The sequence below is a fragment of the Polyodon spathula genome, chromosome 2, assembly GCF_017654505.1.
Source record: "Polyodon spathula isolate WHYD16114869_AA chromosome 2, ASM1765450v1, whole genome shotgun sequence".
Taxonomy (NCBI): Eukaryota; Metazoa; Chordata; class Actinopteri; order Acipenseriformes; family Polyodontidae; genus Polyodon; species Polyodon spathula.
Window position 1 is genome coordinate 9,961,719 of NC_054535.1, and position 23,258 is coordinate 9,984,976.

Below are 23,258 nucleotides of genomic sequence, written 5' to 3' on the forward strand. Positions count from 1 at the left end.
GACACTTCCTCTGATCTGCGACTTGCACAATTTCATCCAACAAGTTCCACTGCTTGAGCCTAGATGTCAAAAGCTCGGCATTGGACTTGGTGAGACCAAGATCTCTAATCAAGTCGTTGAGGTCTTTTTGGTTGGGGTAGTATGGGTTTCTCTCCTCAGCTCCACCACCTTTGGAAGGGTCCACCATGCAGAAGTAGCAGTTGCTTGAGTGGTCAGTGGGTTCCCGCCAAATTCTTGGGATAGCGAACTTCATGGCTCTCTTTTCCCCTCTGTACCATCCTACAAAAATACATTTATTTCACCCATGACTAATGTGTAAGAGATTCTTACAACATTTTTCATATATGATATATTTTTTCAATAACATTGAAAATTGTAAAACATTTTAAAATTAAAAACTTTTACAATTTTAAACATTTTAACAAATTTTATAACATAAAATTCCGAGCAACAATTGTCCATCTTACCTTCCAAAGTTTTTTTGCAGTGCTCGCAGGTGAAATGAGGTGCCCAGGGTTTGTCTTGATCCCCGACAGGCATGCTGAAATATGCCTTGTAGGCCTCACACATCTTAGCAGATGCTTCCACTGAGCACTTTTTTGCTCTCGTCTTGATAAATTGGCTGCAGACATAGCAAAATGAATCTGCCGGATGCTTGCAGCCTCTTGATGCCATCTCAGAAAAATGCAGATATGTATCCACTTAGGCAGCTGGAACTAAACTGAACTGGTGGGCTTAAGGCCCCTGTATTTATATTACTATTTATATTACTGGAAAATTCTAGAAAGTTCTAGAAGTTACTTCAAGTTTAGTCAGCACTGAATCTATCTGGAATGTTCTAGAAAATAGGTAAATTTCAAAATATCACTGTCCTTGTCACAAAAGCAAAGTTTGTGGGGAATAATAGCCATTTTCTATACTTTTGAGGCATAAGCAATTAGGAAATAACACTTACTACCCAGGAACCAAAAAAAAAAAAAAATTTGTTACACGGTGTAATCACTAAGTCTCATTGCACTAAACTGTAAAGCTGTGCTAGTTCGCATTTACCTGATTGACTGATGACCACAGTGAAAACGGGTCCTCGGTAACTCCCCCATCCCCTCTTTCTTTTCCTTAGACTACGGGGGCTGCACTGGGCTGAACAACCAACGTTGGTTGTGGACATGGTAAGCGTTGGTTTTCATGCAAAGGGAACAATTATCAAAAGATTGCCATGCTAAAAGTAGTTATAATATTTCCAATTGGATAATTCCTTCAGATTTTATAATGTGAAATACTGATGGTATTCAGATCCACCTCTGTTTAAATTGTTAAAATAGCATGTGGCTTTCAATTTGCTACAAAACAACAATTGGACTTTAGATCTCTCCTCACTGTCTCTCTGTCAGCTCCGTGGCAGTTGTTTTATGTTGTGTCTCAGCTTTAATTAATATATTACTTAGCTGCCTTACAGAAGATCATCTATAACTTCTTGGTAAAAAATAAAAAGACGAGTGTTCTGCCAAGTCCTGCTTCAGTGGCTGCCGGTACTGTCTCATTTTTTAAGTATTTTGGAATAGAAAAATACTGAAATATGACCTTGGCTTGGCTTAATAAGACACTAGGGAATGCTTTTCATTTTGTATATTAAAAACAGATTAAGGCAACGACATATTCAGAAAGTATGTTGATTAATTACTCAGCAGTTTCTGGAACAGCTGGCAATACTTGTTTTACAACCCAAGCTCAGTAGTGAAGGCAGAATTGAATGCGCAACACATTTTTAAGACATAATATATTAGGTTAGGTACAATTCCCTCTAGAAACTAAAATAAATAATGGTAAAGAAAATACATTTGTTTTCTTCAGACAGACACAGCATTAAGAGGTAACAAAATATTATTGGGTCATTTGTTAATGGGTGGATTCTTATTAGACAACACTTGAAACATGCTTTAGAATGAGACTAACATTATTCACCTAGGTCAATGGTCATCAAAATAGGTATTTTATGAAACAAGCTGGGCATGAGTTACACATTTCTTCTTTTGCATGTACATAATTCCTTTCCAGGAACTTCTTTCTCCTTCATGAGGTTTATGTATTATTAACCACAAATTGTGGAAATCCCTCTTTGGTCTAGAATGTGTCTATAATGGTTTAGCTTAATGAATCAGGTTGTCTTCTGTCTATAATATAAAGTCAATTGTATAGGGTATATATGTAATACATGTGAGTAAGACATTTCATCAAAATGATTTGTTTTTAATATGTAAATCAAATATGTGTTCTTTACCATAATAGAAGAAAGTGGACAGGGGTATATAGACAAGCTTTGTTGTTTTCTAGATGCCAATAACTCCACCCCCACCTGAGACAACAGCGTTAATGTATTTGATAGAACAACTTTCCTTGTTGTTTGTGCATTTAAGCGTTTTTTAAAATTAATTAATTAATGAATTAATTATTTTTAAGTGTGGCGTATGAGGAGATAGACATTCTGAATTCAGATAAACGAGGAGGCCTGCCAAGTCCTTTATTTTAGAATTTGGAGTGTTAACCTCTGAATTCACTGCACATAAAAACAAATCTTTGCCTTTACACACCACTACTTTATAGGAAAAAACGAAACAAAACATGAAACATGTTTTGCTTACATTCTTTTGCTTTTTTTTCTTGTATACCTGAATAAATCTAGAAATTTGACACCTTTTCTTTCATCTGCAGTAGTCTGTGCTGTTCTGTAGTTATTTTTTTTTCCAGCTTAAACTAGCTCCATTTCATACACTACAGAAATCAAAAGCTGTAGTGTATAATGACATACCCTACTGTGCAACAACAGAGAGATCTGATTGCAACAGCATATCATTTGCAATACACACTCACAGGCAAGTGGATTTTGTCACTTTTATCAGTTTAAAATAGAGATTGCTTTTGGTTTTATTTTGTCTTAAAATGTTATGACCTGTTTTGAAGTCACGACATACTTACATATGCAAAAAATGTATTAACCTTGTTTAGTTCCATAGCTCAACATTATTTACCAAGCTTTGGATCAAGCCCTTAGTAGGGTTTCAAAGCTGCAACTTGTTAGGTGGAAACATAAAAGAAAAGCAGATTTGTACATTGGAAAATTAAGACCTAAACTAAATAATCAATAGTAATATTTTACAGAAAATGTAAGAATGCAGTTATTATGCAATTAATGATACACGGGGAGTGCATTTAACATTTTAGTGATGTCATAGATTTCAGCACAAAGGCTACTTTGTTCCAGTTAATCTGCATAATACTAAACATGCCTATCTTATGTATTGGCTTTTAATTGCTGTTATGTCTTCAAAAATAAGCAATGGTTGTAAATGTTTCCCACATTCATAGCACAGTTATGATATTGAAGTTTTGTTTCTACAGTTGTTATTAGCATGCATTTCATTGTGAAAGCTGGATTGGAGTATAGGTCAGCTTGGAGTGTGCTGTATGCTACCCATTAATCCTGCTGCTGTTTCTACAATAGGTGATTTACATCACTAAGTACAGTAAATTCATCATAATAGAACTTTGAACAACTCCTATTATATGTAGCTGCCATTTTCTTTGCTTTTTAAAGAAGAAACCTTGCACAACTTTATTGAAAACAAAACCTAAACAACTAAGTCTTAAAGCCCAGCAGTAACATATTTGTTTGCATATGTTTGAGGATAATTAATCCCTCTTCAGCCGTAACACCACATCTGGAACTTCAATGTTATTCCAAGACTCCGGTTAGTTTCCAGGTGAGAATTGTTGTGAGAAAAAAAAAAAAAAAAAAAAAATTCTCTCACATACTTAGTTTTGGACAGTCTCTGTTAACAAATTGGTTTGTCTTAATTTGGACAAAATGTAAAACTGGGTTTCAGGTGCTGTTGAATTTCCTATGTTGGCCATTCTTGGCTAAAATCACCTCAGAGGTTGTGCTGCTCTGCCCAGTGTGAAAACACACGATGCCAAGAGAACCTTGGATATTAAAATGTTGGAAAATATTGCATATGTACAGCTATGGCCAAAAGTTTTGCATCACCTAGAATTTTAGGATTGAGACATAATTTAAAAAAAAAAAAAAAAAAAATATATATATATATATATACATATATACACACACACACACACACAGTGGCTTGCAAAAGTGTTCAGACCCCTGACCAATTCTCTCATATTACTGAATTACAAATGGTACATTGAAATTTCGTTCTGTTCGATATTTTATTTTAAAACACTTAAACTCAAAATCAATTATTGTAAGGTGACATTGGTTTATGTTGGGAAATATTTTTAAGAAAAATAAAAAACTGAAATATCTTGCTTGCATAAGTATTCAACCCCCACACATTAATATTTGGTAGAGCCACCTTTCGCTGCAATAACAGCTTTAAGTCTTTTGGGGTAAGTATGTACCAGCTTTGCACACAGTGTCGGAGTGATTTTGGCCCATTCTTCTTCGCAGATTTGCTCCAGGTTGTTCAGATTGGTTGGACAACGCTTGTGGACCGCAATTTTAAAATAGTGCCGCAGATTCTCAATGGGATTGAGATCAGGACTTTGACTGGGCCACTGTAGGACATTCACCTTTTTGTTCTTGAGCCAATCCAATGTTGCTTTGGCCTTGTGCTTGGGATCATTGTCCTGCTTAAAGGTGAATTTCCTCCCAAGCTTCAGTTTTTTAGCGGACTGAAGCAGATTCTCTTGCAGTATTTTCCTGTATTTTGTTCCATCCATTCTTCCTTCAATTGTAACAAGATGCCCAGTCCCTGCTGATGAGAAGCATCCCCACAGCATGATGTTGCCACCACCATACTTCACTGTAGGGATGGTGTGTCTTCAGGCATGGGCAGTGTTAGGTTTGCGCCACACATAGCGCTTTGAGTTTTGGCCAAAAAGCTCTATCTTGGTCTCATCTGACCACAAAACCTTTTCCCACATCGCAGCTGGGTCACTCTCATGCTTTCTGGAAAACTCCAGACGTGCTTTCAGATGGTACTTTTTTTGAGTAACGGCTTCTTTCTTGCCACCCTCCCATACAGGCCAGTGTTATGCAGAGCTCTTGATATGGTTGACTGGTGCACAATTACTCCACTCCCAGCCACTGAACTCTGTAGCTCCTTCAAAGTGATTGTTGGTCTCTCTGTGGCTTCTCTCACAAGTCTCCTTCATTGCCTGGGTGGTGTGATGAAGCTTCCACTTCCTGATTATTGATCCAACTGTGCTCACTGGGATATCCAAACAGTTGGATATTATTTTGTACCCTTTCCCTAATCTATGCATTTGTATTACTTTATCTCTTACTTCTGTAGAATGCTCTTTGGTCTTCATTTTCCTTCAGATTCACAGCCTTACCAATGATCCTTCAACAGTGGGTTTTTTATCCAGAAAATGTGACAGCAACTTTAATGGTTCACAGGTGGAGGCCAATGGTAAGGTAATTGTGTCCTCGTTAGGACAATTTCTTTCATCGGTGCAAACTGGGAGCTTCCACAGCACAGGGGTTGAATACTTATGCAAGCAAGATATTTCAGTTTTTTTTTTATTCTTAAAAATATTTCCCAACATAAAACCAATGTCACCTTACAATAATTGATTCTGAGTTTCAGTGTTTAAAAATAAAATATCAAACAGAACGAAATTTCAATGTACCATTTGTAATTTGGTAATATGAGAGAATTGGTCAGGGGTCTGAATACTTTTGCAAGGCACTGTGTGTGTGTGTGTATATATATATATATATATATAATATATATATATATATATATATATATATACACACAGTACTGTGCAAAAGTTTTAAGCAGGTGTGAAAAAATGCTGAAAAGTAAGATTGCTTTCAAAAATAGACATGTTAATAGGTTATATTTATCAATTAACTAAATGCAAAGTGAGTGAACAGAAGAAAAATCTAAATCAAATCCATATTTGGTGTGACCACCCTTTGCCTTCAAAACAGCATCAATTCTTCTAGGTACACTTGCACAAAGTCTGGGATTTTGTAGGCATATAGTCAGGTGTATGATTAAACAATTATACCAAACAGGTGCTAATGATCATCAATTCAATATGTAGGTTGAAACACAATCATTAACTGAAACAGAAACAGCTGTGTAGGAGGAATAAAACTGGGTGAGGAACAGCCAAACTCAGCTAACAAGGTGAGGTTGCTGAAGACAGTTTACTGTCAAAAGTCATACACCATGGCAAGACTGAGCACAGCAACAAGACACAAGGTAGTTATATTGCATCAGCAAGGTCTCTCCCAGGCAGAAATTTCAAGGCAGACAGGGGTTTCCAGATGTGCTGTCCAAGCTCTTTTGAAGAAGCACAAAGAAACAGGCAACATTGAGGACCGTAGACGCAGTGGTCGGCCAAGGAAACTTACTGCAGCAGATGAAAGACACATCATGCTTACTTCCCTTCGCAATCGGAAGGTGTCCAGCAGTGCCATCAGCTCAGAATTGGCAGAAAACAGTGGGACCCTGGTACACCCATCTACTGTCCGGAGAAGTCTGGTCAGAAGTAGCCTTCATGGAAGACTTGCGGCCAAAAAGCCATACCTCCGATGTGGAAACAAGTCCAAGCGACTCAACTATGCACGAAAACACAGGAACTGGGGTGCAGAAACATGGCAGCAGGTGCTCTGGACTGATGAGTCAAAATTTGAAATATTTGGCTGTAGCAGAAGGCAGTTTGTTCGCCGAAGGGCTTGAGAGCGGTACACGAATGAGTGTCTGCAGGCAACAGTGAAGCATGGTGGAGGTTCCTTGCAAGTTTGGGGCTGCATTTCTGCAAATGGAGTTGGGGATTTGGTCAGAATTAATGGTCTCCTCACTGCTGAGAAGTACAGGCAGATACTTATCCATCATGCAATACCATCAGGGAGGCATCTGATTGGCCCCAAATTTATTCTGCAGCATGACAATGACCCCAAGCATACAGCGAAAGTCATTAAGAACTATCTTCAGCGTAAAGAAGAACAAGGAGTCCTGGAAGTGATGGTATGGCCCCCACAGAGCCCTGATCTCAACATCATCGAGTCTGTCTGGGATTACATGAAGAGAGAGAAGCAACTGAGACTGTCTAAATCCACAGAAGAACTGTGGTTAGTTCTCCAAGATGTTTGGGCCAACCTACCTGCCGCGTTCCTTCAAAAACTGTGTGCACGTGTAACTAGAAGAATTGATGCTGTTTTGAAGACAAAGGGTGGTCACACCAATATTGATTTGATGTAGATTTTTCTTCTGTTCACTCACTTTGCATTTTGTTAATTGATAAATATAAACTATTAACATGTCTATTTTTGAACTCATTCTTACTTTACAGCATTTTTTCACACCTGCCTAAAACTTTTGCACAGTACTGTAACATACATATACATATATATATATATATATATATATATATATATATATATATATATATATATATATAATATAATTCAGAGCTTTTACTTAACATAATTTAATCAAAGAAACTACAAAATGTATCGCAAAAGTCTAGATGTTAGAATTTGAAATGTCACATTTTTCAATTTTTTTAAACCTTATATAGAAAACTAGAAAGCGTTATGTCATTCAATATTTTAAAGTAACATTATTCAGCAGGTTTCACTCAACTTTATAAAGCAAAATTAGTTAATTCTATATGGTAAAGCAAAAATTTTGGTCATAGTTGTGCATTACATCAGCCACTGAATATTTGTTATAATAAACACACATGCATCACACTGTTTATAGTTACTCCATTAGTTCTGCTTTCCACATTGCTTTGTACTTAAACCTGATCATAACATTTATTTTAATGTTGCCAACCACTAGTTTGTCAGAGAGTCCATTTTTCATGCATAATCTTCTGAAAGAGCATCAAAGTAGTCTGTATCTGCATAAAGTAAAAACCCAGAGAACAGACTGTCTGCCCAGTTTGGGTCCGAAAACAGGCCGTTCTGATCAGTCAAAAAGATTTCCAGCCAGACTTCATCTTCTGGATTCAAGTACATAACTGTAGATCCAGAAGCAACGTCGTGGTTTCCCGTATTGGCGTCAAAAGTCTTTATGCGGAATTGTCCATTGTGTACTAGTCCAATTGCCAGGTGCTTGTTGGCCAGTGTGATGTCATAGGAAAAGTAGTAAATACCCGGGTAAGCACAGATGAACTTCCCAGTGGTGGGGTTGTAGTGTTCTCCCTCATTGAAAAAGACTTTGTTGAATACTATGGGAGACTTTTCCTCAGGGTAGCTGGTGGTGATACCAACTGTAAAGGCTGATTTGGGTACCAGACTCCCACATTTGCATAGTCCTGGTTTTCCTGGATGCCCTCGTTGTCCCTTGTCTCCTTTCTCCCCAAGAGGACCGTCTGGCCCTAGTACTCCTTTGACGCCTGCAAATCCGTCAGGTCCTTTCTTGCCTGTTAGCCCTCTGTCTCCCTTTTCTCCAATTTTTCCGGCGGGACCTGACTTCCCTCTTAGACCTGAAAAAGAGTCAACTGTTTAAACAACCATGACCTTGGAAGTCAGTGTCAGACTTACCTACGATTTGAGATCGTATTTACTACTGGAGGGAGATACAGCTAGCTTTTGATCTGTTAACAGAAAAGCAAAGGGTGTTTCTTCATGTTTGCAAAAACCTCTGGAGACATGCAACCTTTGAAACTCCCTTTCAACAGCTGTATCTCCTTTCTTTTATGACTCACGTGTATGTGATTTTTTCACTGAAAACTAGGCAATGCAACTTGGTTGATTTTTAAGAATGGCCTGTTACAAGAAATATGTACTGTCATTAAGTATCTTGAAGAATCTGAGATATGCACAGTGAAACAGCATTGTGTACACCATAAGACTTAATAAAGACAATCAATGTATTTGCTTGTTTTTCATAAATTTCCCTAAACTCCAGCTGTTATCCTTAAGGTAATTGTAAATAACAAGTTAGCACCCTTAGTTTTCTCTGCCCTACACATCCATTCATTTTATATGTTTCAAATGTACAGTTTTGAAGAAACATGTTCCAGCAAACATGCATATAGATTTTTAACTGGTACTACACAAGGTTGAAGAAAGGTTAAACTGCCATGATTTTAGACTGTCTTGTACTTCTTGGTCATTTCAGCTGGAGGGTGAAATTGTCCCAACCCCTTCATGGCTTCTTTCCTGTCAATAACCAATCAGCTGCTTTTAATGACTGACATGTTTTTCACCAGTAACATGCTTGAACCCAGAAGACACTGCTAGGGTGAAATGAAACATGGAGCTAAAGCAGTAACAAGCAAACTGAGAGCTGTCTTTTATCCTAGTAACAGTTGCCGGTTTTAAAATGGAAAGATATGTTTGCTGTAACATGTGTTTCTTTCAAGATTGCACATCTGAGACCTATGAAGTTAATGGAAGTACAAAGTGGGTAACATTTATTGAATTATTTTGTTAGCTACAATTACTCTAAGCCCCTACAGAGCAGTGTTGTAATGCAAATACCTGCGTCTCCTTTTTCTCCTTTCTCTCCTTTCCTTCCCTCTCTTCCATCTCTTCCTGGCAGCCCAATGCGCCCGTGTGCTCCAGTTGCTCCATTAGGTCCTGGTTGCCCAGGAGGACCAGGCAAACCAGGTATACTGCAGATATACTGGGGGCCTTTGAATTTGTTGTTCAGCATCTGTCCACTTATGCAGTACATCAAGCTTACAATACAAATCACTATTAACATTTTGGAATCTAAAAGAGAGAAAAAAAATGCATTTAGAAAAATCATTACATAAGTTCAATGAAGCAGCTGCCAAATCTACTACTGCTAATATCTTAGAAAACATTTAAGCTGGCAACTTTGTATTTTCAGGGTTGTGGAAGCACTGTATGTCCATTGTACTTTTTGGTTTCCCGATGATAAAGACCAAACACTTCAGTTATAGCACAGTTGCGCACATTTATTAAACACAAAAACAAAATAAACAAACAAAAACCTAACTCCCCTCGAAGTACTAACTAAACGTTTTATTTTTCAGCCAAGCCATTATCCCAACAAAACCACATACTAGTCCTCCTAATGGAGCTTCAAGCTCCCTTTTTATTTCACATTCTCGCATGTATTTTGGCAGGCTGGGGATTAACCCCATCCCTGCCAACCACCACAAAAATACACACATTATTTACAGGCAGGGATCTGCCCTGCCATACTAATCACGCCACATTGACAGTGGCCATTTCTGTGAAATAAGAAAAACACAGTGAGTTGTGGGTTGGCAAACCATGTTTTTTTCTGATGATTCATTGTGCTTCTCCAAGGGCTGTTTGGGTATGGTCCTGAGATCAATCTGCTAGTAATAATCTGATGGGTATCAATGGGCCGAATGGCTTTCTCTTGTTCAGAACTTTACCGTACTGTGCTGTTAGAATACAATGTAGATAAAGTAAATGCTATTGCACTCTAGCTTGTGTTTGTCCCAGTTTATATTGTTCCTTAAGAAATGAACATGTCTAAATCATATTGCTTGCTATTCAGTTGTACAGTAATGTTTCAGTTTACCATTCGTATGCTTCAAATTTACCATGCTTGTCATGTTCGTTCCACACTTCACCACATTTCTATGTGTAGTACCACATTTGCCTTGACCATGAATTGCTTTCATTGTACTTTTTCTACAATTTAATATACCTTCACCATAGTATATCACTGTACATTCTCATGCATGCCAACAGTCCATATATGGTTGGGATAATCCCGATTTCCTAGCAAATGTCCCGCAATGCATGGGAAGAAATTTTCCAGTATGTATCTTTGGAAATTCTTCACAGCTCTAAGGCGTTTGTTCTCGCGTCCGTACTGTTTTGTTTTTCTCTCTCTTTATCGGCTGTTGACCTTTGTGCTCTGCACTGCCTGGCAGGTCACATGACCAGATCTCAGTTTATTGACATACGTCACATCCAGTCATATTGCAGAAGCATATTGTTTCCTCACTGCTGCTGCAATATTATTTGATGAGTCTGATTTAGAGTCAAATGTGGGAGCCAGTGGAATGTGAAGAACTGAAGCTAACATATTAATGCAGTGTCCCGTTAGATTTTATAATTACTTTTTACATATTTGTGTTCCTTGTAAGATAAGGTCTTCTGTTGTACTTATAACAGAGCTTGAAGATGTAATTTACTATCTGCCAAGTCACAATAGGGAGTGGTCCATTGGTCCCAGTGAGTGGCAGGCATGTTTCTCCTCACATGACTGTTTTTAGATAAAGCGTCCTCATATAAACTGTGGAGGAACTTAGTAAAGTGATGTATGTTTTAGTGTAAAATGGAACACGATTATACAAACGATAAAATGATAAGCACCTGATATTTATCCCAATAGGGGAATAGTCACCTATGGGGACCTGTGAACTGTTAAAGAATGCTCCGCGCAAACTCCTCACCTAGAACCATCAAATACTCTCTGTCAGCACTCAGCATTGAACCAGGCTGCAGCTGGAACAATTAAAAAAAAAAACGAACAAACAAACATATGGCATATGTGCATTTCTTGTACTGCGAAGCTAATAACATTTAATGGATGATTAAAAATGGTAGGCTTTCAGCTTCACACAGATGCCAAAGCAAGGCTTGGTATAAAACATATAACTTTTAACCCATCTAGTTACCAGAAAGGCACATGTAATGTAATGGCAGAGGAAAAGGAAAGGGAAGTAAGTTGCATGGCAGGAAGAGGAATTATTGCCAATGACACAGCCTTGTGCTTCTGTCCTTTGACAACAGACCACATGGCATGTGTTTTTCCCCATTGATATTATGTTGTGTTTGAAATATCTCTGGAAATCATTGAATGAATATCACTCAGACTCCAACAGGGGAGCAAATATGGACATTTAAAAGGAGTCCATTACAGCAAACTTGCTTGGTAGTTTTCATGGTCTGAACTCATACCTGGCTGCAAAGCAACACTGACTGACACAAATTCGGTATTGCTGGTCTAGTGTTAAAGGTTTCTGTGATTTTCAGCCACTGTAGCATGTCTGTTAATTGATTGTCACAATATATTGCATACATATTACATATAAATTTGACTTTTGTAAGTGTTGTTTGATTTAAATACATTCATGAGCTCATGCTATTCACATGAATGCTTATTACTGTACATAAGCCAGATGTTATTTTAGGTGCATCGGTCATAAAATATTAAATATTTAAGGCAAACTTAACTTAGTTTGGGCTGAAGAGTGACTTTAAGGGGCTTAAAGGGGAACCCAAACATATTTTTTTGTTCTATAAAAAAAAAAAAAAAAAAAAAAAAAAAAAACACTAAAAAATGTTCTTGCTATTCTGATTTGATATAAAAATATAAATATTGTTTTTTTAATTACTCCTTTCTGGGTTACAAATAGCGTTACACTAGGTTTCTTTCCAATAAGGAAAATAGGAGGTGACGTCACGGAGTGAACTCGTGGTGGAAAATATGGCGAATCTTATTGAAAATACGTTGGAGAGAAACTGTGATTTCACTGACTGTTCTTCAGAAGTTAATGAAAGTGATGAGTGTAATGGGGAGGGCAGTTCTCTTGATACAGCGGGCTCTTTGTTGGTGTGTGCGGCATACAGCCATATCAATTTAAGCTGAATGAAACCGAAAGCAATGCACCTGCGAAAGCGAGTCGGACAACGACGAAGACGATCGTCTACATAACAGATTGGTAATTTTTTATTTTATTTGTATTACTGCTGCAGTGTGTATAAACTAACTGCATACCAACTGATCTGAAGTAATTGTTTTTTATTAAATGCTATTAAAAAAACAACTACAGTACATTGAATCCTGGGTGCGCTGCTGTTGTACACTTGAGCAAGGCAGCCTACATCACTGAGTCAGACTGCTCATTATATAAAAAATCCCCAGCTGTACAAATTGGTGCAAATCCTAAATCGCTTTGGATAAAAGCGTCAGCCAAATAAATGAATAAAATATTGTTTAAATATCCCACTTTCTTGACACTTGCAGAGGTGACTAACCTTTCCTATTACAACGTATTACAAAACTAATTATTATTATTATTATTTACCTACATTGTTATTTATGTTTGTTAAGTGCCTTTCTTTTAAATACTCTTGTTACAGGCTTGGTACCTTTCAACATTTATTTCTGTTCCCTCTACCTCCCTTTAAAACTGCCACTAGCATTATTAATCCATGTCTGTTTCTTAATTAAATCAAGGCTATCTGGTGATGTTGAAACAATTTCAGTTTTTTTTCTAGCTATATAAAGATAACTGACCGCTTTACTCTCATGGTGAAAAGGACACAAATGCTTATTTTAGTAAAACACGTTCTATCTGGAGATAAACCTCTTTTTAAACTTAGCAAATAATCAAAATGCAGAAAAAGAACAAAAAATGGTGTAATGAATGATGCGTTTAGCTTAAAATAGCACCTTTTGCATTGCAATCAGGTGATACAAATTCGTACTTCTGCTTATTTGTTTTCTAACGTTTTGCATACATTATCCTTACCTAATAATATTAATATAATATACATACAGTCTGCTGACAAATACTGTAAAGAAACACATTAAAAAAAATTTAAATATAAATATATATATATATATATATATATATATATATATATATATATATATATATATATATATATACTTTATATATATATCTGTTGCTACAACAATTAATATATAATATTTAAAGTAGGGATTACATAAATATACGTACAAGGGGCAAAATGACACTGTTGCTCACCCTTTTATTCTCTCTTTTTTAAATGCTAATCTTCTATCTGGTAACCGTTTCTTTAATTTGGGGGTTGAAGTGAATACTGTGGAAAAAACTGGGGTCCAGATTAATACTGTCTTCCTCTTCATGGGTCAAAGAAACAGCAGTTAACACCAGTAAATGTAACGGTGACATAAGCAGGCATACCTGCAGACGAGCCCTCACTGGTATTGAAATCAGACCCGCTCAGCCCGTCGTGTTTTGTCGAGAGGCTCACACATTTATGACGAGATGGTATTGATTTCGCTACCGTTGATGCCTTCTTTGGTCTAATTGTGGGATAAGCATCAACTCTCAGTCGAGGCTGGATACTACAGGAACAAGCAATCACTTTTTCGTAGCACTAAATGGGCCGAACACAAGTGCAGCCATTTTGTCTGCTTCCTAAAAGGCTCTCGTTTTCTGGACAAATGCTGTTCAAACCCTGGCAACCTTTGCCCACTTGTGCAGTTTAAATCTGCCTTTGTTTGTGTTTCTACAACCGCCTGTGACACATCGACGGGGCATAATGATAAATTTAATTGGCTGTCTCTCACATGCTCTACACTGCGAAAACCAATGGTAAGAGTCAGAAGTATGAAAACCAGTTCACTCTTTGACGTCATCAAGCCGATTGGTCACGGAAATACCCGAGTGTGAAAAATGTAATTTTAACCTCAAAATGAGCCATTTCTTAATCTTAAATTGGAAAACTATTTATCAATTCTGTTTTTAGAGGTTATAATGCTTTTTTATTCATTTATTATATTTTTATTTTCTCTGTGGTATGGATTTGAATTGCTGATCTTTGGCACTAAAGGCAGACACGCTACAGTTTCACTAAAGGTCAATCCCCCCTAGCAGGGTTATTCAACCAGTAGGGGTCGTTCATTACAAGATATAAAAGAGTAGTTTGGCGTAAAGTTAGGTAGAGGTGTTTGGGTTCCCCTTTAAGTACAGTTGTTTTACTGCTGTGATTTCACCTGTTTTTTTCTTCTTTCAGAAATAAAATGGGGCTAATTCACTTACAGATTGCCCCTGTAGACTAACATTTTTTAACATTTACTTCACGTGACCTAGCCAAAGTAATGGAAGGGAGATTCTACTTGTCCTGCACTGTACTGGTAAGAAGTGGCTTGTTGAGAAGGGCTATTAAAATGATCAGGTGTCAGCAATCTGAACAATCAAGCTCTGCATGGAACATATTCAGTAACAGGAGCTACCCAATAAAAACTTGATGTGAAGTTGTAGATCTCCAATTAATTTAGGAAAAGCCTAGTATTTTGAACTTTTCCCATGGTTATGTTATGCATTTACTACAGTTTACCATGTTTTGAAATATTTTTCTTAATATGCTTTCCCATTCCTCTCTGGGCTTTACAGTGCTTACCTCTGTTTTCACTTTGCATTATCACACTTTGCTATGCTTTTACCATACTAAACTTTTTATAACAGAGTTCAAGGCAACCAGGTGCTGGATTGCTGGCACCTGATTTTAGTAATGCATTTGACCAGAGATCTAAAAACCAGGATTGAGTGCAGGGCACACAGAACGACCCCCCCCCCCCTCCTCTACACGGGAAACAGTAAAAAAGGGATCACGGGCTGCCCCCCTTCCAATCCTTGTTCCCCAAAAAGGGTTCTCGCCAGTGCTGTTGAACGTAACCAGCTGCTACGTTGCTACCTGGAAAAATGACGCTGTAACGAAGCTGCTATGCTGTGTTTTCCGCTTGCATAACGGCCAAAAAATAATAATCATGTAAAACATTGCTGATTATTCCTTGATGTGAGAAATTGGTTTGCTTAAAATACTTGTTTCAGCTCTCAATACTCTTCAACAGTTGGTTGTGACACCATGTTCTTTAATTTGGTGCACGTAATGAATGCAACACGGAGACGAGATTGAACTTCACTGAACTTTATTAACACAGATGACAGAAGAGACCAGATCCTGGCTGCTCCCCTGATACTCAGCTCTGTAACAACCAACACCGTTGCAAATCTTTTGAATTATTATACCATAACTACATTCCCTCTAAGACTTTCATTTAGTCAGCCGCTGCGACTAAATAACTTGACATTTTTTACTTGCGGTAAGTGCAATGAACGTTTATGTTGTATATTCCTTAATTATGGAACAACAGTGACAAACTTTAGTTTCCCTACGTAAACCTGGTTCCCTGAAAGAGAAGATTGCCACCAACCACGAGGTCGCGTCAGTCGTCAGCACGTTTCGTCGCGGAAAGAGAATTATCCTTCCTTGCGTGACGGTTCTGTACCCTGGGCAGGCGGAACCGAGGACGTCACGGGGAAGGGGTGGGAGGGAAGTCTGTAGTTTTGATAGAAAGAGCTCAGTGACACCTACCAATAGGCAGGCGTATATCCCATAACAATGTTTTTGGTGGCCATCGAATTGAAAGGGAATGGGTTTTCCACTTATTCTTGCAAGCACAGGTGTGATCAAGTGTAAGATACGTCTTTTAAAGGTGCAACAGCCATATATATCGGAACAACGACAACAAAAGCAAAACAACACAATCACACGATCACAGTGAATTTTATTAGAATAATTAAAAGGTGAGATGATGCACGTTATTAGTATAACTTTTTAGTAATCAATAAGTAGCCTATATTCTTTTAACCACAAATACTACAATACAACTAACATGCATAAACTACTACTGCACAGTAGGCTACGAGTCATAACTTAAAAAAAATATATTTAGAAAACGTAATATTTATGCTATTTTTGAAAGAAGAATAAAAACAGCACTAATGATATCCATATAATCGTAGGCCATTTTAATGTTTTGAAAGGTAAAACAGGTTCTCCCAGTCGGACAGAAACGATAACACTATGGCAAAAATCTAGTTTCCCCTCCATGGAATGGCGTACATGCTAGGGAGTACGTCAACCTACGACACAGACTCTGCATCTACCTGCTGACAACCATAGATATAGAATATTATCCTGACAACTACTTCCACAAAGCATAAGCATGTGCATGACTTGTCCTGGCTCGCCTGCAGGGGGTTGCAAGGATCTCCATTTCATTCCCCACCCGGCCTTGCCCCCACTGCCACTCCCGCCACTCCTGCTCCTCCCACCACCACGCTGTGAAAAATTCCTGGTGAGAACACTGCAGGACAATGACTGAGAACTGCTTGAGAAGCCCTTTGTTATTAGATACAAACACTGCCATTTATTAAATCACAAGTAACTGTGAGAAAATGAAATGATAATTAGCCATAAAGAAAATGAATAATTCAATGTGAGAGCAGAATATAACAGAGGCACGGAATGGTCCATGTGGTCCCGACTGAGTTCAGAACAGCAATCAGTCCAGATAAGATTTCAAACCATAAATGTCTAAGGGAGGGATCAGGACCACCTACCAATCCCACAGAGCAACTGAGAAATGTGGCCGCATTTAAATTAAAGAGCTTCGCTTTGAACGGACCGGCCAAACGAATAAACAGAAGAAACATTAGTTATAATTCCTGTCATTTAGTTAATGTTGTTGACATAATTTTGAACGTTCCTAAAGGTAAAAACTTTGACCAAGACTAACAGATAACATCACAACAGTTCAGAAACAAAACTGCTTCTCCTGCAAAACAGGGATGACAAAATATCAAAGGTGACCTGGCCTTGTGAAACGATATCTGGATGCAAAAAACATTAGGCCATTATCCAGGGATTTCAAGTACCTGAGACCTTTTGAACTTAAACAAACAAAAGGATATTTTCACCACAAGCTTTCTCACAGGATGACAAGTTATCAATTCAAAGTAGACATGAGCACTACAACTAACATACAGTCTTTTAAATAAAATCATTTAAATAGCAATAAAACCTACAGTCTGTCTATACACTGGCAGAATGACATGAATTTCAATTAGCATAATAAACCACATAAATTCCCTAATGGTAGATTAAAACTTTCAATATAATACTTTTCCTATCATTCTCTTTTTATACTAATATTATACTCTATGTATGCAAAAAGTTACAGAGTACATGATTAAAATATCTCATTATACTGACCATGTTAACTGTTAGGTTCACTGTTATCAAAAAAATATCCATACCTCTTGGTTTAAAACACACAGCAGAAATAAAATGTACCCTGGCTGACTTGAAGACGATTCAAAGTAGCTCAAATCTACAATGTTTTGCACCAAAAATGATGTACCATCTTGCATTTGAACAGAGATGTTGAGAAGCTTAACTGAAATCATACCCTCTTCTAATAGTCACAGGGAACATCTGTGAAAATTAGCTCAGCTCTAGTACAAGTGATGGAATTCCGTGTTTTTTATGCTTCTCATGCTGTAATAAGTTTCCCAGTTCAATGATCTCCTTCCTTCTTCTCCTGCCAAAATCCCTAATGCAAAACAACTGTTCACTTGAGCAGCATGTTCCTCTCATTTTTTTTCTACATTGCTTGTAGAAAGTTGATCTGCAATAAAACAGCTACAAGCCTCACCAACCCAACCATTTAATGTAATTTGTTCGGATTATTGAGAATTGTCGGTATATTTTATGCTGTATGAATATGCCTTCTAAAATTGTATTACAAATAATGTTATCTTCATGAGATTTATTTCTAAATGAATAAATATGATTTATGACACACCAGAATTGACACTAATCCTAATTTAAAGCCACAGATGTGAACAGGATTTGGTGTTTATTGGATAAAATAGTATTTGTAATAATTAATTTTTTTTTTCTTGTTTTGTTGGATTGAAAAGCCTATAGACCTGTGAACGGGAGAGAATGAATCTGAACTGTAAATCTGCCTCCAGTTCTGAAGAGCCCTCCCTGGAATGGCACCCGTCACCACCATACCCGCACACCCTCAACTCCAATGGACAACCTGATGAGACAAGGTTGGTGTCTGGTAGGGGAATCCTCAATGTCTACTAAACGCCAGGGGAGGGGACATGGAGTCCAATGTGACCGGCGGGGAGGGTTTTTTTTTAAAGTAATGCGTAACGAATATGCACAGCAGTTTTGCTGAACAGCTTGAGTTTTCATGTTATCAAGCTTCTTATACGTTGTTGGTTCCCGGTGTCTAGATTCTTGATGTTTGATTCTTGACGCCATCTTACCCCCTCAACCTATTCTACCAATTTATCTATCTGTCAACTGAATTTTTGAAAGGAGAGAGTCAGAATGCTTTATATTGCTATAGCAAGGCGAGCAATAAGAAATTACATATTATATTTTCTTTATAAATATGTAGCATGCGCATGCAACCCTTTGTTAAGTATTTGTGACCGTAACAAGATTGGGGCAGTGTATCACACTGGCAATCGTGCCATCAACCACATTAACTAACACGTTGTTTCTTTATTCCTTCCACAGGTTCTTAAAAATCCAGCCAGCACACCGAGACCCACATGGAAGAACAGAAGCAACCAGACAGGTAATTATCTTCATATATGTTTATCATTAAAATTTGCTCAATTTAATTCTCACAATTTGGTTTTCCCCACTAACCACAGACCCGATGTATACCCCTACACAGATCACTTTAATATCTAAAGCAATTCCTATTTAAAAACCACACACATACCCCCCCCCCCCATTTAAAACAGCATTTTCTCTGGATTTTACCAATATCAAAGAGGGGAAGTAGTCACCGCGTGTCTGCTGACATTCAGGCTCAATTCCACAGCATGGCCGATCTACAAACCCTTGTCCAGACATTCCACTGCAACAAGGCGGGTTGACAGCTAACCCTTAAAAAACAAAACCGCACACCTCCGTCCACGTTCAATTCTTCTTTAGCGACAGGTCCCCTACCCCGTGCCCTGCTCCCCTCCCTAAGCTGGATACATGGCCGTCCATCTCCAAGTGTACCGTTTAGGGCCCTATTGGGTTACACAGTACTTTTACAATGATGTTAAACAATCCAGGGAAATTCCTGGTATATATCACACAGCTAAAATAAATAGACATTACTTAAAACCATCTTTTTTTTTTACCCTGGCTTTTAGTTTAATTGCTGCCAAAATACTTTCTGAGATAATTTTGCTATAAACCAAAACCTGAAATGCTTCCAGCGCCCATGAGGAGTCAAACTGACAGGCTGGTTTCCTTAAGTTTAAATGAGATACTGTTATTTGGTGCCATTTTTTTTTGGGAATTAAAACAGTAGAAATTCATCAACATGTCTGTTTTGTTTTTTCCATGAACACAGCATACACATAGATTAGGGAAACTGGCAAGCCATATTAACCAGTTCATAAATAACTAATGCAAGTTTTATCAGTTAAAGATTTAGAATAGCCACTTTACTTAAAACCACTCGGAATCACTCTGCGAAAGTCAAACCTGCTTATTATATATATATATATATATATATATATATATATATATATATATATATATATATATACACAGTGCCTTGCAAAAGTATTCTCTCATATTACTGAATTACAAATGGTACACTGAAATTTCTTTCTGTTCGATATTTTTTTTTAAAACACTTAAACTCAAAATCAGTTATTGTAAGGTGCCATTGATTTTATGTTGGGAAATATTTTTTAGAAAAATAAAAAAGTGAAATTTCTTGCTTGCATAAGTATTCAACCCCAACACATTAATATTTGGTAGAGCCACCTTTCGCTGTAATAACAGCTTTAAGTCTTTTGGGGTAAGTATGTACTAGCTTTGCACACAGTGTCGGAGTGATTTTGGCCCATTCTTCTTGGCAGATTTGCTCCAGGTTGTTCAGGTTGGTTGGGCGATGCTTGTGGACTGCAATTTTCAAATAGTGCCACAGATTCTCAATGGGATTGAGATCAGGACTTTGACTGGGCCACTGTAGGACATTTACCTTTTTGTTCTTGAGCCACTCCAGTGTTGCTTTGGCCTTGTGCTTGGGATCATTGTCCTACTGAAAGGTGAATTTCCTCCTAAGCTTCAGTTTTTTAGCAGACTGAAGCAGATTCTCTTGCAGTATTTTCCTGTATTTTGCTCCATCCATTATTTCTTCAATTGTAACAAGATGCCCAGTCCCTGCTGATGAGAAGCATCCCCACAGCATGATGCTGCCACCACCATACTTCACTGTAGGGATGGTGTGTCTTGAGGCATGGGCAGTGTTAGGTTTGCACCACACACAGCGACACATTTGGCCAAAAAGCTCTATCTTGGTCTCATCTGATCACAAAACCTTTTCCCACATCGCAGCTGGGTCACTCTCATGTTTTCTGGCAAACTCCAGAAGTGCTTTCAGATGGAACTTTTTGAGAAACGACTTCTTTCTTGCCACCCTCCCATACAGGCCAGTGTTATGCAGAGCTTTTGATATGGTTGACTGGTGCACCATTACTCCACTCCCAGTCACTGAACTCTGTAGCTCCTTCAAAGTGATTGTTGGCCTCTCTGTGGCTTCTCTCACAAGTCTCCTTCTTGTTTGAGCATTGAGTTTTGAGGGAGGGCCTTTTCTTGGCAGTGCCTGGGTGGTGTGATGCAGCTTCCACTTCCTGATTATTGATCCAACTGTGCTAACTGGGATATTTAAACACTTGGATATTATTTTGTACCCTTTCCCTAATCTATGCATTTATATTACTTTATCTCTAACTTCTGCAGAATGCTCTTTGGTCTTCATTTTCATTCAGATTCACAGCCTTACCAATGATCCTTCAACAGTAGGGTTTTTATCCAGAAAATGTGACAGCAACTTTAATGGTTCACAGGTGGAGGCCAATGGTAAGGTAATTGTGTCCTCGTTAGGACAATTTCTTTCATCGGTGCAAACTGGGAGCTTCCACAGCGCAGGGGTTGAATACTTATGCAAGCAAGATATTTCATTTGTTTATTTTTCTTAAAAATATTTCCCAACATAAAACCAATGTCATCTTACAATAATTGATTCTGAGTTTCAGTGTTTAAAAATAAAATATCAAACAGAACAAAATTTCAATGTACCATTTGTAATTCGGTAATATGAGAGAATTGGTCAGGGGTCTAAATATTTTTGCAAGGCACTGCATATACACACATTGTGAGCAAGGATGGCAGACACAGAATGAAGCTAGCAGTAATTACAATATTTTGTTAGTGCATGTATATTATTTTGTACCCTCACAGCTCCCGTAGCTAGAGAGAGGAGAGAGAATGCTGGGAGAAAAGGAGGAGGAGGTGGTTGTGCGGGGTACGTGGTGGAGTGCAGATTGCTCTCGACTGCTTCACTTTACTTTTATTATTTTCTTACTGTAATCGTACCACAGTTTATATACTATCTGCTGGCCAATTTCTGCGTTTTCTACTATTGCAGAGCCTGTATATTGAGTCGCTGTTTAATAAAACCTGACCAACACTGTAAGCAAGATCAAGCGCTTGGCCGGCTTCATTTGTCCACGCTACAGATCCCAGAGAACTGAAGGTAACCTACGGCCTTACACAAAATAACACAGAAAATAAACATGATCGAGGGCCAAAATAATTGTTCCATGAACAAACAAAACAATATCTCTTTGCAGAGCGTAAAGACAACCAGACTCGGGTCAGTCTTGCCAAATGTAAAGTCCAGTACAAAAAGTGAACAGAAAAAAAACAAAAATAAAACACTGTGTCATTACACAGTTCTGAGTTAGTCAGGTTCCTTTCTCCAGCTCCCAGGTACAAACCAAACAAAAAAATGTACTCTGTTTTATATAGGATTTGCTTTCTAGAGGCTAACAGGGAACAGGCTGTTTTGAAGGCAAAGGGTGGTCACACCAAATATGGATTTGATGTAGATTTTTCTTCTGTTCACTCACTTTGCATTTAGTTAATTGATAAATATAAATTATTAACATGTCTATTTTTGAACTCATTCTTACTTTACAGCATTTTTTCACACCTGCCTAAAACTTTTACACAGTACTGTGTGTGTTTGTGTGTGTGTGTGTGTGTGTAATATATATATATATATATATATATATATATATATATATATATATATATATATATATATATAGTGCCTATAGTAAGTATTCACCCCCCTTGGATGTTTTCAGTTTGTTATGTTATAACCTGAAATGTTGATGCATTTAAATGGATTTCTTTTCCTTGGATTTACACAACCCACTCAATACTAAGGAGGCAAGAGAATTTTTATTGTGAAACAACAGTTAATGAAAAAAAAAACAACAAAAAAAACCCTGAAATGTCTTGGTTAGATAAGATTAGATAGGACAACTACAGCTCTTTTGGGGTAAGTCTCTACCAGGTTTGCACATCTGCATTGTGCAATATTCACAGATTCACAATATTGGCAAAATTGTTCAAGCTCTGTCAAGTTGGATGGGGATCGTTGGTGGACAGCAATCTTCAAGTCTTGCCACAGATTCTTAAATTGGGTTCAAGACCGGGCTTTCACTGAGCCACTCTAGGGCATTCACTTTCTTGTTTTTAAGCCACTACAGTATCACTTTGGCTGTGTGCTTGTGATCATTGTCCTGCTGAAAGGTGAATCTCCGTCCCAGTTTTAGGTCTTTTGCAGACTGAAGCCAATTTC

General features: G+C 37.7%; 1 protein-coding gene and 1 long non-coding RNA gene across 3 annotated transcripts; one reads left to right on the top strand and one right to left on the bottom strand.

The window, feature by feature from the left end:
* Positions 1–7,548: 7,548 nt before the first annotated feature.
* Positions 7,549–18,028, bottom strand: LOC121327526 (complement C1q tumor necrosis factor-related protein 7-like). 2 transcript variants are annotated; one of them, XM_041271606.1, is made up of 3 exons: positions 17,979–18,028; positions 9,473–9,706; positions 7,549–8,472 (listed from the first exon to the last, which is right to left on the bottom strand). In XM_041271606.1, exons 2-3 carry the CDS (start codon positions 9,696–9,698, stop codon positions 7,844–7,846), a joined length of 855 nt encoding a protein of 284 aa, XP_041127540.1. In that variant the 5' UTR covers positions 9,699–9,706; positions 17,979–18,028; the 3' UTR covers positions 7,549–7,843. The 2 variants fall into 2 exon arrangements, with proteins under 2 accessions (XP_041127540.1, XP_041127533.1); XM_041271599.1 differs by lacking the exon at positions 17,979–18,028 and adding an exon at positions 17,827–17,971 and having other exon boundaries at positions 7,551–8,472.
* A 153-nt stretch (positions 18,029–18,181) lies between these two features.
* Positions 18,182–19,162, top strand: LOC121328726. The gene is made up of 3 exons (XR_005951716.1): positions 18,182–18,241; positions 18,493–18,630; positions 19,109–19,162. It is a non-coding gene; the product is annotated as an uncharacterized LOC121328726 (long non-coding RNA).
* The last annotated feature ends 4,096 nt before the right edge of the window (positions 19,163–23,258 follow it).

Bases quoted from the DNA above. Each gene is read 5' to 3' on its own strand.
- LOC121327526 (XM_041271606.1), bottom strand. From the start codon at position 9,698: ATGTTAATAGTGATTTGTATTGTAAGCTTGATGTACTGCATAAGTGGA. The intron at 8,473-9,472 runs GTATTTGCATTA...ACTCTTTTTCAG, and splicing joins AGGAGAAAAAGGAGACGCAG to GTCTAAGAGGGAAGTCAGGT.